Consider the following 16,525-nt stretch of genomic DNA (forward strand, 5'->3'; position numbering starts at 1 on the left):
CTCAGTTCCTTTGGTGCCTGGGCTGGCTTTGAACCTTGATCCTCAGATCTCAGCCTCCTCAGTAACTAGGATTATAGGCATGAGCCACTGTGCCTGGACTTTCTTACTTTTTCTTGATGTATACAAGTTTCCTTCTCCTGTAAGTATATTTAACTGGTGTTTTATTAACACAAAGCAAAACTGGAAAACATTGAGGATATATGGTCTGAATTTCTGTTTAACTGTGATGCAGGATTCAGTTATTTTATCTGGTATTTATATGGTATAAACTGAAAGAGTAAATCAAGGGAGTGTTCTCTACAGAACTCAAAGACTGGGCAAATGGCCTGAGCTGCCAATGTCATTCGGAGACAGCCACTGATGGATCATCAAATTCAGTAGTATCTATGCAATACTCTCAATACCTTATGTGATGAACTCTTAGAGTTGAAGCTTCATTGATAAGATCTGAAGAAGAGACATGTTTTCATAAGCTATGATCATAGATAGAGAATAAAAATGAGTTTTGCTAAGTGCCTAGGGCTTAACACTAAGAATCAGGAGGACAACCATGGCCTGTGATGGCCAGTAAACATTCATCTAGCTAAGTGGGGTGCAAGTGCTGTGTGGTGGCTGGACAGCCCAGGATTGAGAGGGTTTAGGAGTTAAAACTCTATCCTTGAATTGTGGTAGTTGCAGAACTGAAGACAGGCTCAGACTTTCCATTAAGGAGCATGGTGGAGTTCTAAGCACACTGAGAAGAGGAATGCTTCTTATATCCCTATCCCAGAAGGAAAACCACTGGGTACCCTGCTAGGTCTACTCTGACAGGTTTTGATGCCCCCAAACACTTAAGGCTTTGACCCTCCAGAGTGTTATAAGGTCATGTTCACACAGGAGTGTTTGGGACTCAGAAGGCTTTCTCTGGACTCAGTGCACTGAGCCAGCAACTCATACCCAGTGTTCCCATGTTACCTAGTGGCCTGCTCTCACCCAGCTATCCTGCTGAGACTAGACACCATTCTGTCTCTAGGCTGGAAGGAGAGTGACTGACATGCCTTTGCTTATAACTACTATAAATCTCTACAAATGCTAGCATTCATGGAACCACAGGAAAGCATATTCTACTGTGAATGATCAGAATCATTACTGGGTATGAATTAATCAATGATATAGAATATACAATTTAATAGATTTTTAAAACATCTCTATAAAAGACAATGCTTCAAAAAATTTTACTTAGATATTTTCCACTGATGGTTCACAAATAATGCCCTCCATAAAGGAAAGGCATATCAAAACACCACAAATTCTATCTCGGCCCAGTCAAATTAGACAGCGACAAGAATTTGAACAATCACCAGTGCTGGCAAGGATGTGGAGGGAAAGGAACTTGATTACACTGTGCTGTGGATGTAAGCTAGTAAAACCACTCTTGGAAGAAGATTCCTCAAAACAAAAACACCTAAATACAGAAGTACCCTTGAGCATCTACCCAGAGTATTACAAGTCAGGATTTGGTAAAGATACTTACACATCCATGTTCAGTCTGCTCTAGTCACAAAAGCCAAGTTATGGAGAAAGCCAGATGCCTTACAACACAGAGTAGATGTGGTACATCTATAATTGAATTTTACTCATTCATTATAAAGAATAATATGTTCATTATAGGGAAACAGATGGACCTAGAACAAACCCTGTTAAGTGAAGTAAGCCAGGCTCAGGGAGACAAACAGTGCATGTTTTCTCTCATATGAGGAAGCTAGGTCTAAAGTACAACTATGCATGATAACATATTCAGGGCTCAATGCCTTCGCATACAATAAAGGAGAGTATTCTTAGGGGAGGAATCTAAAGGCACAACTCATCGGAACAAGTAAAGTACAGTTGGTCAAAATGAACACCAGAAAGTGAAAATATGTTTTGAGAAGTGGGCAAAGGTTGCAGCCATTGGAACAGACACAGGAGGAAGGGTGGGCCAGAGTAGTCATTATATTCGATGTATATTATATTAAAAATGAACCATGTAACTGAGGGTAAAGGAGAAACATAAAAGAGAAGCTAAGGCAGGGGTGACACTGTCTAAGCAGCAACATACTCAGAAACTGACTTGGTACAACTACTTAATAATAAAAATAATGGCCTCACTGACCTTCTAGTGATATCTCAAATGTCTTAAAGTAATGCTAAACTATGAACCAGCTGATAAGGATTCCATATTTGTTTGTTTGTGCTAGTCCTGGAGTCCAGGGCCTGGGCACTGTCCCTGTGCTTCCATTGCTCAAGATTGACACTCTACCACTTCAGCCACAGCTTCATTTATGCCTATTTGGTGATTCCTTGGACATAAAAGACTCATGGACTTTCTTGCACTCCTGATACTGAGATATCAGTCTCCTGAGCAGCTAGGATTAAAGGTTTGAGTCTTTGGTGCTCAACAATTTTTAGCTGATGATTGTAGAAAGAGACTGAAATTTACAGATGCATTCAAATGTCACTGCAGCAGGGTAGTTAAGAACTACATGCAACCAACCGTGTGCCCATGGATTAGTACTCAAACTTCTGGGTTCTACAGATATTACTGATCAGTCACCAAACCAATGTACTGACATTGTACCCTTTTGTCTTCCTGATCCCTGTAGGAAATAGGAATCATCAGATTGCACATCTCCAAACTACTACAGAGAGGGAAAGTAACTTTGCTTATGTTTATGCATTACTTCAAAGTAGAGAGCTGGAATATGAATCCAGGTATGGACAATTTTAAAGCCATGCTCCTTCTAAAGTACTGCTAACAGATGGAAGATTGGTACATATCTTCTTTACCCTTCTTTAAAGATAGTATAATATTTACAGTATGTTCCCAAAAGCATGGTGTGAGTGGTATGCACCTATAGCACAATACTCAAGAGTTTGAGGTAGAACAATCATGAGGAGCTACAATGTAAGAACTATCTCAAAAGAAAAACTGGGCTGGAGTTTGGCCTAGTGGTAAAGTGCTTGCCTAGCTTGTGCTAATACAGAGGTTCTATTCCTCAATGCCACATACATAGAAAAAGCCAGAAGTGGTGCTGTGGCTCAAGTGGTAGAGTATGCTAGCCTTGAGAAAGCCCAAGGACAGTGCTTAGTTCCTGAAGTCAAGCCCCGGGACAGGCAAAAAAACTCTTCCAAAAAAAAAAAAGAGAAAGAAAAGAAAAAGCAACCCAACCCACATTAGAATATACTGAAATAAAACATTAGGTTGAGTGTTGAAAGGAGTCAAATAGCAAATATCTGCCATTTCCCCCCCAAATTTGTATTGCCTTCATTATTTTCCAAGAAGAGCAATTTCTGCAATTTCTATGTACTACAGGGCTGAGAGAGGAATATTATTTTAATTAATACAAATATCCCCAAACTTATGAGAGATCTACAATGATATTAGACACAATAGGAAAGATAATTAATCATGCTAAAATTGATGGTGGTTATATACTGAATTCTGTCATACATATTACTGAGATAAATTAATCCTCATGAAAAATCTGAAAATGCGGGTCTTTTCCTTTACACAAATATATTAATTATACATGGATGATAAAAATAAGTATCTGTGATTTGGAGAGTATATTGCCATGTGATGATACATGAAGATGATATATGTGTGTCTTTCCTTAACATTTGCTACATCAAAACAATGCACTATTAGAAGAACATGTCATATTATGATGGGGAAAATAAAGAAGAGATTGCCTTGCCTAAAGAGTCATGTAAAAACAAACGTATATTTACTTAATATATTTTAATTTATAATAATTGGCATGTTAACAAGATACGTTAGTATCTTGTTAATGATTAATATATTTAATTGATTTAATACTTAGAAACAAAAAACCAATCATTGATATGTAAACATTTGATATGACACTATATTCCTGTCCCTCAAAACACACAAAATGATCATCATATCTGTTCTTAATCATCATTCCCTACATGTGAAAAAAATTCTTTGAGTTACTATGAGCCAAATAGGTTTCACTATTTCTATTGGAGGTTTGCTTTCTGCAATTTTTTTTTAATGGAAGGACTTTCCTTCACAAGACAAAATGATGATAGCTAAGCTAATAATCTACAATGGCTCCCAACAATATGACAAACATTCCTGCAGTGCTGCAATCTTCCATCCTCCTCTGCTAATGAGCCAGCCTAATTTGGCTAGGTGTGCTTACTTCTACACATAACCATGACTAGCTCAGCCATTGCCCTGGCAGGGCAGACTTCCAATAATATGAATGGATTTGCTTCAGCTCCATTTACTCATGGGGCTAGGCTGTCTTCCAAAGCTATGGAAAATACACTAGTTGCCAATTCCGAATGCTGTGTGCAGAGGAAAAGCAGGTTTATTCCATATAGGAATAAGAATGGAGTTTGATAGTATTAAGTTCTAGCTGGTGAAAAGAAAACCTACTCTCCAGGATTTGGAAACAAGAGCTTTATAATGTGTGATTGTTGTTCTTTAATGTACTATGTTGTTTCTCTTCTTTTTTGATGCCCTTTGGTTTATTGTTACAATATCTGACTTGGTTACCTGGCATATTGTATATACATTTATTTGTTTATTTGAAATAGGATAGGGAATGGGGGGAAACAAGATGAATGGGAAGGAGTGAGAGGAGAGAAATGGGGACAAAAACATGAGAAAGAGTATCAATGTGTGAGAAGTAATGCTCCTTCTATCTGGTGAATAGAACTGTAACCCCTCTATACATTACAATAAAAATAATAAAGAAAAACTCCTGTTTGCTCTCTCTCTCATCCTCTCTCTCTCATCCTCTCTCTCTGTCTCCCTCTCCCTGTCCCTGTCTCTCTCTCTCTCTCTCTCTCTCTCTCTCTCTCTCTCTCTCTCTCTCTCTCTCTCTCTCTCTCTCTCTCTCTCTCTCACCTTTCCCCCATTGTTTCACCCTTTTAATTGATGGCCACCTGTGGGACACTGGTGGCTATGAAGCAAAGATCAACTATTCACCAACCAAAATTTCCAGTCTTGAAGTGACTGAACAAAGAGAGTGTTTCAAAGTCCTACAGGAGAGGCTTAAATAATGAAACACACTTGTTCTGCATCAGTCACAACTCAGAAGCAGATCTATGAGTCACACCACGTTTTAACTATTCTGCTTAAAAATATTTTTAAAATGTAGACTGAACTGTGATGAGAAATCCTGAACAATTCAAAGTTTCAAGAATTTCTACTGCATATGACACTTGTACCACATGACTGCTCAGGTCTAAATTCTACAAGTGTATTTATAGGCATGGCTTATTAGCTAATTTGTCTTATGGTAAGCATATTCTATATTTCAGAAAAAAAGCAAATACAGCAGTGACACATGGTGTGAAGACAATCCTTTTAAGATTATTGTGTAGTAAATAATCATGTAAAATCTGACATGACTTATGGGAATTTAGTCTAAAGTTGTATCAAGGCCATATGTTACTGGAGGCAATCTCTGCAAATGCATAATTTATAACACAGCCTCTGTGACTACCTGAGAGACCTAGATAGGAAAGTGAATTAATCTGGCAGAAAAAGCCTTGTGGAGGATTAGATAATGTTTAGCTAAGGTCACCAGGGCAACTAGAATACTAGTTTCATGCTATTCCTCATATAAAGCTTGGTAGATGAAATACAGATCCAATAGAGTCCTCAAATATAACAAATCTATGTGAAATGTTCAGTTTCAATATCTAGGCATGGAAGAGTAGTATGTGTGTGTGTGTGTGTGTGTGAATGTGTATGTATATGTACATATATTTAACAAAAGAAAGAGCATAATGCTCCAAATCACTTATAAACATAAGTGATTGAGGGAGGCGATCAAGAAAGATCATCCAAGAAGAAAATTGAAATAAGATGTAAGGAAGAGGAAAAAGAAAAAGGAAATAAGACATAGGGGAGAAAAAGCCATGATGAAGAGATATAGATAAATAAATAAAAAGAGAAGCATAGAGAAACAGAATAAAAAAATTAAAAAATGAAGAAAGCATTTAGATGGAGAAGAGAAGAAAAAATCAATAAAGGACACATGAAAAGGAAGAAAAGACACATTAAATGCTGGTGATCCAAGTCTAGAATACTTACTTCTTCAAAAGAGCAACATGTTGTCCCATGCGAAAAATGTAAAATGAGGGCAGACACTGGAATAGGAGCATAGGTCTGTGTGTGTGTGCGTGTGTGTGTGTGTGTGTGTGTGTGTGTGTGTGTGTGTGTGTGTGAGAGAGAGAGAGAGAGAGAGAGAGAGAGAGAGAGAGAGAGAGAGAGAGAGAGAGCGCTTGTGAGTGTATTTAGACATGAACACATCTTACATATGGCTCTCATCAAGGCTTTATCTTCTTTCTATTCCCTCTACAACAACAGAGTGACCTCTTCCTTTGTGGGGATTTAGCACCCAAGCTGTTGAAGATTTTCAGACTATCAAAATTACTGCTACTAATCAATAACAAGATATCCATCTACCAAGAAGATCTTCACTTAATGGAATCTGGTACTTAAAATGTTCACAGTTGGGCTGGGAGTTTGGCCTAGTGGTAGAGTGCTTGCCTAGCATGCACAAAGGCCTAGGTTCGATTCTTCGGTACATACATAGAAAAAAAGCTGGAAATGCTGCTGTGGCTCAAGTGGTAGAGTGCTAGCCTTGAGAAAGCCTAAGGAAAAGTGCTCAGGTCCTGAGTTCAAGTAACAGGATTGGCAAAAAAATGTTCACAGCTGACCTTTCCATTTTAACTTCTCAAATATTTTCTAGCTTCTCATCTATATCACACTTTGGCATATAATGCTGTTTCCACCAAATCACTCAGAAACTAAGCTTTCTCATTTCTCCAAGTAGCCATTAAAATTTACCTCCTCAAGTTCTTAGAGGAGGAATCAAAGCCATAGTACTTCTGTGCATCTGATCATATAAGATAATATTTATTGCAATGAACTCCAGGAAATGGAAACAAGAGGGTTTTCCCCCCTTGGTTGCTGTTTTTCTTTTTTCCTTGTCTTATTTTATCTGTTCTTGGGAGGTTAAGGGGAGGCATAAAATGAAGGTACAAAGGGGAACAGATGCAGTTGGTGGTGCTCTCTAGACACTGCTTTGAAAATGAACTATACAACTTGTGGGCAGTGATGGAGGGAAAAAAATGGAAAGAGTAGGGAGTGGATGACATCATACAAAAAGAAATACACTATTACCTTATGGAACTGTATCCACTCTGTAACACATCACCATTACAATACCAAAAAGAAATTTACATTAAAAAATTTTATCTCTTAAATGTTTTTCAAGTTGAACCCCTCTTGATTAAATTAGCCCCCCTCACCAGACCCCTTTTCCCTCTCCTAGCATTTAACTTCCTTAGATAAAACTTAGATCCTGACCTATTTAAAGGTCACATATTCTTGAAGACAGTACTTAACCAGCCGTGGCTCACTTTCCACTCAAGACTCCACTTTCATTCCATGACTATATTGTTTTAAACCACAAAGCCAAATCGAGAAGTCTATTTTCCAGAAAAGCAGGCATTACACAGGTTTCACATATGGAAAATAAGGATCACTTACAACAGTTATACCTATTGATTTCTTCCCTTAAAGCCTCCTTTATCTAGGTAGGGGTATGTAACTTTGGTCTTGGTTTAGGTCTCCTTTTACACATGAATTTTGCCATGTATTTTGTTCTTTTGAGATTTGTTTTTCTCTTGGGGTGGCATGTTGACTAATCTTAGTATGGCATGTACATTTTATAAATATACAACAAATGCTATCGTCAATATCATCTTTATAATACTGCAAAGGAAAAGCTTCCATTCTTAAATATAACAAGTGTATTAAGTATAATAGCATGTGAGCTATAAATACTATGCATCTGCAAGTAAGTAACTCCTAAGTTTTCATAGAGCTTTATGTAGCACTTTATGCTCCATGGAAAAGACATACCAGTTTTTTGGGGTGGAGTATGAAATATTTCATCTACTTATATAAAACCCTAGGCATTTATTCTTAATTTTTGTCCCCACCTTGAATGCTAGATGATGAAAAATGTTAATAATTAAAGTCACAGATGTTTCTGGAGGCTAATGACAACTCAGTAATTCCAAATTTTCACACATACACAGAGACCAAACAAGCAATGGATAGAACTGGATTTTTGATTAGAAACTCACCTTTTCTTCATTACCAACACAACTCCAAGAAATATGATAACGAACAGCAAGACACCAGCAATGACTCCAGCAATTTTAACCGTATGGTCTGTTTGTTTCTCTGGTTCAGGGACTGGTTTTGGAGTGGCAGCTCCTGAAGGTGAAATGAGATGACAAAAGGAAAAGAGAGTAAGTAAAGAGAGAAGAATGTTACATTTTTTAAAAAACGTTGCTGCATTGAACAGAGTAGTAAGATTTATCAGAGTCAACAGACAGATATGCTTCAATATTTTTAAACAGCTTTCATATGCCTTGAAAGGCTGCAATTGTTCATGTTGTTTTTCAGTATTTTACTAAACCATAGCACACCCACATCTGACCCTTTTATAAGAGTCTTCTCAAATACAGTTTTAAAATATTTTTATTATCTCATTTGGCTCCTCTTCTTGTTACCATTTAAAAAGTTGCTAATAACATCACAATAGCTATCCCTGAGCCTTTATCCAAATTTGATTTACTGGAACATTTTCTTCTATTATTTTTCATAAATGAAGCAATAATTCCATAACATATTAGCTCCAACACCTGGAAAAGTGAGATAAGCTCATTTACCATGCATTTTACTAGCAATTGTTTTCATTCTTTCCTTTTTTTTCCCTTTTTTAACACAATGGAGTTTTTCTTCCTCCTGCCTTTGGAAATCTGAATCTAGGTCACATCTGGTAGGCAAAAGGCTTCTTCTAAACAATTTATTCACAAAGTGGGAAGCAGCTGGTGATCACACCACTGGCACCCATGTTTAATATCTGTTTAAATGAGATAACCAGGGCCTCAGAGTGGAGACTATGGCTCAGCTCTCCTGCCTGCCCACTGCCAACATACAGTTCGTTTGTCCTGATTATGGTATAATGTGATGGAATGTCAAATCCATGTTTGATGAAATACCCATATCCACTGCTAAATGATTTGAGTTCAAGATAAAAAGTATTAGGATTCTAATGCTCAATTCACTACACAGAATCTTTTTTTAAAGGGCTTTTCCTCATTCAACTAGGATGTGATGCTTTTGGGTTATATGGGTTCTGGGCTACCAACACTTTCCTTACTAGGTAGACAGAAAGCTCTCACATCCTAACCTTGTATCCTAAAATTTCTTTTGAATTTTTGTTCACAAAAATATCATTAAAAGTGACTGTTTATACCAGCTCTTTCCTTCCTCCAGATTTTCCCTTGGTACTTGAACTCTCACTGCATCTGTGCCCTTATATACAGCAGACTGGCAAATTCTAAAATGAATCTATCCCACGAAAGAGGTTGTGCCAAACTATAACTACGTGTTTGTTTCTTCTGGGAATATATAAATCATGTTTCTCTCTAGTGAAAACTCATACTAAGATTTTATATAAGACTTAGCATCCAGAGTGTCACTGTACCCTAATGTGCCAAACCTAAAGATGGCAAAGACCAAGTTTATGCCAGATTTCACTGTGGACATACCTTCCCGTCCAAGTATACCCTTCTGATGAAATCTTTACAGGATATTTTTATTTCTGACAATGTCGAGAAAGTTCTGTTATTTTCTTTGAATGAATATCTCTAGAACTAGTTCTCCAGTTAAATACTGAAGTTTCCAAGCCAATTATTTTACAGCAATTACATTGAAAGTATACCACACCAAGAAACCACTGGGACACAGGACATGGAATGCAGGTAAACATGGTTGATGTGGACATTACCCCATTATATAAACTGCTAGGAAAAACTTCAAGAGAAAACATACATGCAATACAAGGGAGAATAGGGGGCTGGAAGTGTGGCCTCATGGTAGACTGCTTGCCTAGCATGTATGAAGCCCCTGGGTTCAATTCCTCAGTTCCCCATAAATAGCAAAAGCTGGAAGTGGTGCTCTGGCTCACATAGTAGAGCACTAGCCTTGAGAAAGCTCAAGGACAGTACCTAAGCCCTGAGTTCAAGCCCTAGAACTGGAAAAATAAGAGAGGAATGGAACATATGTTAGATTCAGAAACTGAAGACCACCAGTTTTTCAATTCTGATTTTGAACGCTATTCTTTCATCACATAGGACTATAAATTTAACAGTTGATTTAGTTTACAAACTGCTTGGAAAAATAATTGCTTTTATCCTATCTCCTCTCAACCCCAGCTGCCTTTTTTTTGGGCGGGGGAAAGAGGGGACAGGTTTAGAATGGCATAGACTTTCACACTTTTTACTGTGTAATTTTGAATTCTTCATGGAAAGACAATTTATTTTTCATCCTGTGTGCATTCTGTTTATGGATGACTACATACTTTGTTTCTCTTCAAGTGAATGAATATACTATGATGTGTTCATTAAACAGCAGGAACTGGCTAGATGTGACTCAAAATGAAACTGCTAATGAGACAGAGAGTTCCTGGACAGATGAGGCAGCTGGGATTAGGAAGCACCATCCTCACAGACACCTTTCTTCTGTCCCCTCCTGTCAGCTCCAGGAGCTTTTTTAATGACAAAAAATATTCAAGAGGATAGTATTTCAAACCCTATACTTTAAGTCTTTAGACTCCAGTGTAGGGGGAAAAGAAACTCAAAAGAAAAAAAAAGAAGTGTCCAATGTAGTATTTTGGTTGGTTTTCAAGTTGGCAGAAAAACAGTCCACTTTGGCCCAACATTCAATATTAAATTAAATAACAGCAGCCAGTTGGTCAGAGAACATGATGTACTGGGCCTCTGGCCTGAGATCTAGACTCAATACTGACTACTGAACTGGCTTCACAGACATTCCCAGAAGGTCACGGGGTAGCCACTGATGTCTGCAGCTACAGACAGTGCTAATGCTGCCCACAGCGAAGAGCAGAGTTCTTGTCAGAGGGAGGAAAGAGGCCAGATTGGGAATGGCCCATGGTTCAGCCTGACGTAAGTGTGCCAAGGGGAAAGTCTACACTACGGCAACAAGTACCAGGCTGACCTTAAACATAGATGGAAACATCAGCAGTATTATTCTCCTACAAAAGTGCTTTCTGAGCACTGATCTGTGTCCTCTCCTACTTTAGGAGCATGGGACAAATGGACCAAACAAAGCCCTCTGTCCTCCTGGAGCTTCCGTTCTCCCGAGGAAAGACAGACACGTGGACAAAAGGCTGCAGGGAGCATGTTTCTTGGTGTTATGAGTTGGTCTGCTTTCCGACAAGCATCAGGCAGGGTGAGATGAGTTAGGGCAAAGTGGGGGTGGCTGCTAAGATGCAAGCACCAAGGAAGATATTACTGAGAACATAATGTTTACATGGCAAACTGCAGGAGGAAGAGAGTGGGACAGCCTGATATCCAAGATGAAGGCCTGTGTGCAGACTGAAGGAAGAGGGAAGCGGTGTGAGATGAGACCAGAGAAGTGATGAGCCGTGAGCCTGGGTCACTTCTGTAGATGATAAGGAGAATTTGGTTGGTCTCTTAGAGAAAGAAGATAATGGGAGGTTTCTAAGCAAAAAAAAAAAAGTGGGGGGGGGATGTGGCCTGGCATGTCTTTAACAGCAACAAACATCATTAGCAGAAGGATGCTCAAGCCAGGGAGGAATGCAGGGATCAAAAGTTTTGATCTTTCCTTTGGATGGGAGAAATGATGGATGCTCTGAATAAAAATAGCAGTGCCCTAACTAAGAGGGAAATGTGCTGATGCAAGGGAGAAAGGCGCTGCCTACAAGAGAGATATCCTATATTTGAAGAGGTCAGAAGAGTCAGGGGAGGTCAGCATACAGGCAGAAAGAGGTTTGTTGAAAAAAGACCTGAAGGATTTCGATGGATGATTGGGAATAATGCTCCTAGCTTTGTTCTCTGGAGCCAGGAATCGGGTTTGGGAGCTGTGCAGTGGTGGGGCTGGCTTTGAACTGAGGTTTATAGTGTGACAGGTAGAACCCAGTTGATAGAACAGCCAGGATTGCACCCAACCAATCAGGAAGCACAGAGAATGATGGAGTAGTGGTGCTTTGATGAGAATCCATAGGAAGCAAGCCACAGGTTCAATTTGGGGATGAACTGGATGGCTTATGGCTTTTGTGGGAGAGAACCGTAAAAAGAGAAACTGAGCAGATGGGAAATCCTAATGAGAGGACACAGAAGAAGAAACAAAAGAAAACAGAAGTCATGGGGACATGTGAGAATACTGATAAAATTGTCAATTGGTTATTATTATTATTGTTATTGTTGTTGTTGTGTGTACATCACTTGGTTCTGGGGCTTGAATTCAGGGCCTGGGTTCTGTCTTTGAGCTCTTTTGCTCAAGGTTAATGTTCTACCACTTGAGCCTCACTTCCATTTTCACTATTTTTTTGTATCTTTTTGGAGATAAGAATCTCACAGACTTTTCTACCCAGGCTGGCTTTGAATTAAGATCCATCCATATATTTCAGCCTCATGAGTAGCTAGGACTACAGGCATGAGCCTTGCAACCAGCTCTGCACTAGCATATTTTTAAAAATAAATTTTAAGGAATTGATCACCTGTTTAAATCAACTGTCATATATTTTTCTTTTGACTCTTTGCAGAGGCCTTTTTCTTTTTTCTTAAAAATATTAACATTCTAGTCTGTGTGTGTGTGTGTGTGTGTCTTAAGTGAAAGGAGGATTTGCTAAGGCCAAACCCAGGGCTTCATACCTGCTAGGCAAGTGCTCTATCATTGAGCTAAATCCTCAAAGCTTTAAATTCTTGGTTTAAAGACTATTGTGAAACTGTTCATTCATGTCTTGTGTCTCAGAGAATTAAAATTCCTCACAGCCCTTAGGGAGTTTCTTTTAGTTGTACCTTAACATTATACTTAGTCACAAGACACCTCCAAAGATTTCTCACTTGTTACGTATCATTATTTTTCTTCTTGGGAATGGAAATGCAATTACCACTCCTGGGATAATATTCGTTCTCACTGTATGTATTGCTTGATGATGTTTTTGAATTATAACTCTTCTTTTGTCCTTCATTTTTACTCTGGGGATATACAGCATTCACGATTTATAATAATCGAAATCTCTGTTTTCATATAAAACTGAGGTGCTGGATTGTTTGATACACATCTTCTTTAAAAATTAATTTACTTTCTTGTCTTTGTTCTAATTTAGGACAGTTATTGCTCTCATTTATTGATGTGGCTGACACCCCATGGATAAGAAGATCTATCAAAGGCTTATCTCTTACTATCAGGTCACTAAAAGTTCTAAGAGAATTATTAGTGCGATTACTATTTTAATGAAATATTTTCTTTTTTCCATCTGAACTCTTCAAATCATGATCAAGTAATACAATGAGGAAACAAGTTGTCAATACTAAGGTGTCAACTGTGTATACCTTTAATATAAAATGAATAATCACACAGGGAGTTACAAATGAATGAACTGAAGTGCAATTGACTTTGGAGAACACAAATAGTATAATTCTTTTAATAGACTAAGTCGAAGCCCAACAAAATAAGTACCAAGAAATGGGTACTTGCAAGAAGGGAGGGTGGGGCCAAACAGCAATGTAGAAGAATGGCAGGGAGAAAGGGGGGAAATGTAGGCAAGGCTTCATTGTATATACCACAGACTCAAGAGCTATAAGGCAAGGGTGGGTTGAAGGGGGGTGAAGATGTTGAAGTGATGACACAGATCAAGATGCATTAGATACTAAACCTGAACTTATGCATATAAGAATGTAGAGAGGAGCGATGACATTGATCAAGATGTGTGGCAAATGGCAGCTCCTTTGTACAACTACTTGAAGATGATAAAAATACCCCAAAATATACAAAAAAAGAATAATCACTGAAGGGGATATGAGTGGATATGCTGAAATCTATGACTTTTGAGGATAACTTAGTTCAGAGCAAAAGTCGCCAACATTTTGTTTGAAACTAAACTTTGAAGGCATTAATATCAAAATCTACTGCCCTTCCAATTTTTTTCATAGTTTGTGCTTTGGATCATGGCTGGGCTTAGGTTTCACTCTTAAAGAATGGGTGTGGGAAAACAGGTATCACAACTTCCTACACAGAAGAATAATCGTTAATAAAACTCTTTAGAGCTTTTGCAGCTGCCTGAGATTTGTCATTCACTCTTGAGTCATTGCTTCTAAACGTTGGTAAGAAAGGTTTTCAGATTGGAGCAAAATGGGAAAAACAAGATTTATCAGGTTGCTACTTAAAAATACCTTCTGATACATTGATATCTATTGTTGTTAGCCAATTTCTATCAATCCATTATGTGAAAAGATTCTTTTATACAACAAAAAAAGCAAACCCAACAGAACCAAAACCTAGTTTATGATTAAACACTGCATGGAGTGATTGATGATATCTGTAATTACAAAGAAATTTAAAACATGTTAATCAGCAGATGAGATGTAATCTCATCTACTCAGGAGGCTGAGATCTGAGAATCATTGTTCAAAGGCAGTCTGGGGAAGGAAAGTCATGAAATTCTTATTTCCAATTAACCAGCAAAAAGCTGGAAGATAAGCTGTTGCTTAAGTATTAGAACACTAGTATTGAATAAAATAGTTATAGGACAGTACCCAAGTCATGAGTTCAAGGCCCAGTATTGATGACAAAAATGAATGAATGAATAAATCAATAAATAAAATATGCTGATCAATTGTCGTAGTGTAACTTATTTAGACAGGAAGGAAGAAAAGTAAGCCTTTTCAAAGTCTACCATATTCCAGGAACCTGACAGAACTGTTACCAAACATGATGTAAAGTATAATTTCTACTATATTCCAAATTAAGAAGCTGAGGCCAAAAGACACCAGAATTGACAGCTTGTCTTTGAGGTACACTCTGCATCTGGTGATCTGACTATAAAGTCCACTCTGGATTAATTGTACCACAGTGGTCTCTAGCATCACACAGAAAACTCAACAATGGCCTCTGTAAGACAACTTAGATAATTTCAACTTAGTACTATCTCATAGCAGTTAATGTAATAGTGAAAATAGTATAGAAAAATAAAACATCCTGAAATACAAGTAACATGAGTATTTTAGAACTTTCTGTGCAAAAGAAAGATCTGCAGACAAGACCACTTAATTCAGTCAACCTGAGGAAAAGCATGCACACAATCCTTACAGAGTGCAGAAGGCCCATCAGAGTAGAACCTGAAAAGCTCACCACAAAAGAACCACAGATTGACATGTATGATCAAAAGAAAAAACACTGATCAAAGAGCAAGCAGTTAGGGTCATTACCTCACCAAGGAGATGATGAGGTCTCTGACCCTGTCTCTCATTGGAAGTTCCCAAAAGTAAGGCTGTTTCTTAGCCAGGCACTGATTTTTCACTTTTATCATCTTTGCTACTCAAAAGGCTTAGGCCTAGAGCATCTAGATTCAAAATTAGCCTTGGCAAAAAAAAACAAACAAAAAAACCCTGAACCAAAAGACTCTACGACTAGCAAAAATTTGTGCGGGAAGCATGGCTCAAATGGTATAGCACCAGCCATAAAAAAGAAAATAGGTAAGTTGAGACCTTGAGTTTAAGCCTCTGGAAGAATAAGGACTGTGTCTTACTCTCTTGATCCTTAGTGGTCAACAAGATCATTAATGGGGTAGTCATTTGACAAATCTTTTTTTTTTCTTTTTTTGGTCTTGGGACTTGAACTCTGGGCCTGGATGCTGTCCCTGAGCTCCTCAGCTCAAGGCTACTGCTCTAAACCTTGAGCCACAGTGCCACTTCTGCTTTTCTAGTGGTTAACTGGAGATAAGAATCTCACCAACGTTAGTGCCTGGGTTGGCTTTAAATGCTATCCTCAGATCTTAGCCTTCAGAGTAGTGAGCCACCATGCCTGGCTTATTTGACAAATATTTGCTAAATGAATGTCTTAAACTGTTTCAGAAGCAAATACAAACAGAACAATGTATATGATGCGGAAAAATACTTTTCTGTGGTGCTAGGGACAGAACTCGGGATCCTGTGAACATTATCTAGCTACTCTGCTGTTGAGCTATACTTCTGGTCAAGAAAAAGTCCTATTGAGTCAAGTACAGGATTACACCTGTAATCATACTCAGGAGTCTGAAATCTGAAGGATTGTGGTTTGAGACCAGTATTGGCAGAAAATCCACCATCTCCAAATGAGTCTCCTCTTCATTTCCAAAAAAAACGGAAAAAAGCAGGGCTGGAGGCATGGCTCAAGTGGTAGTGTGCCAGCTAAGCAAATGAGCTATGTGAGCCTAAGGTCGTGAGTCTAAACCCTAGTAACACTCTCCAAAGAGGAATCATAGACTTTTATGAGTGGCTTGCCCTCCTTTCTTCACTGCATGCTTACTACTCTCCTTTACCAATGGACGTACTAGCTGGTGGAAATAATTTTCTTCCTTTTACCCTTCCTTTCATTCCTCCTTAAGATCTTTACACCTATAATTCTTTCTCT

General features: G+C 38.3%; 1 protein-coding gene across 8 annotated transcripts in view; it reads right to left on the reverse strand.

The window, feature by feature from the left end:
* Ptprm (protein tyrosine phosphatase receptor type M) overlaps positions 1–16,525 on the reverse strand; it is a 750,652-nt gene that overhangs the window by 235,077 nt on the left and 499,050 nt on the right. For all 8 annotated transcript variants that reach the window (XM_090353479.1, XM_090353477.1, XM_090353478.1 and 5 more), the window contains one exon: positions 8,161–8,293. In XM_090353479.1, coding sequence (XP_090209605.1) covers positions 8,161–8,293 — 133 coding nt within the window. The remainder of the gene's footprint in view (positions 1–8,160; positions 8,294–16,525) is intronic.

This window comes from Megascapheus bottae, chromosome 19 (genome assembly GCF_031878675.1).
Source record: "Megascapheus bottae isolate mThoBot1 chromosome 19, mThoBot2.hap1, whole genome shotgun sequence".
NCBI classification, from domain to species: domain Eukaryota; kingdom Metazoa; phylum Chordata; class Mammalia; order Rodentia; family Geomyidae; genus Megascapheus; species Megascapheus bottae.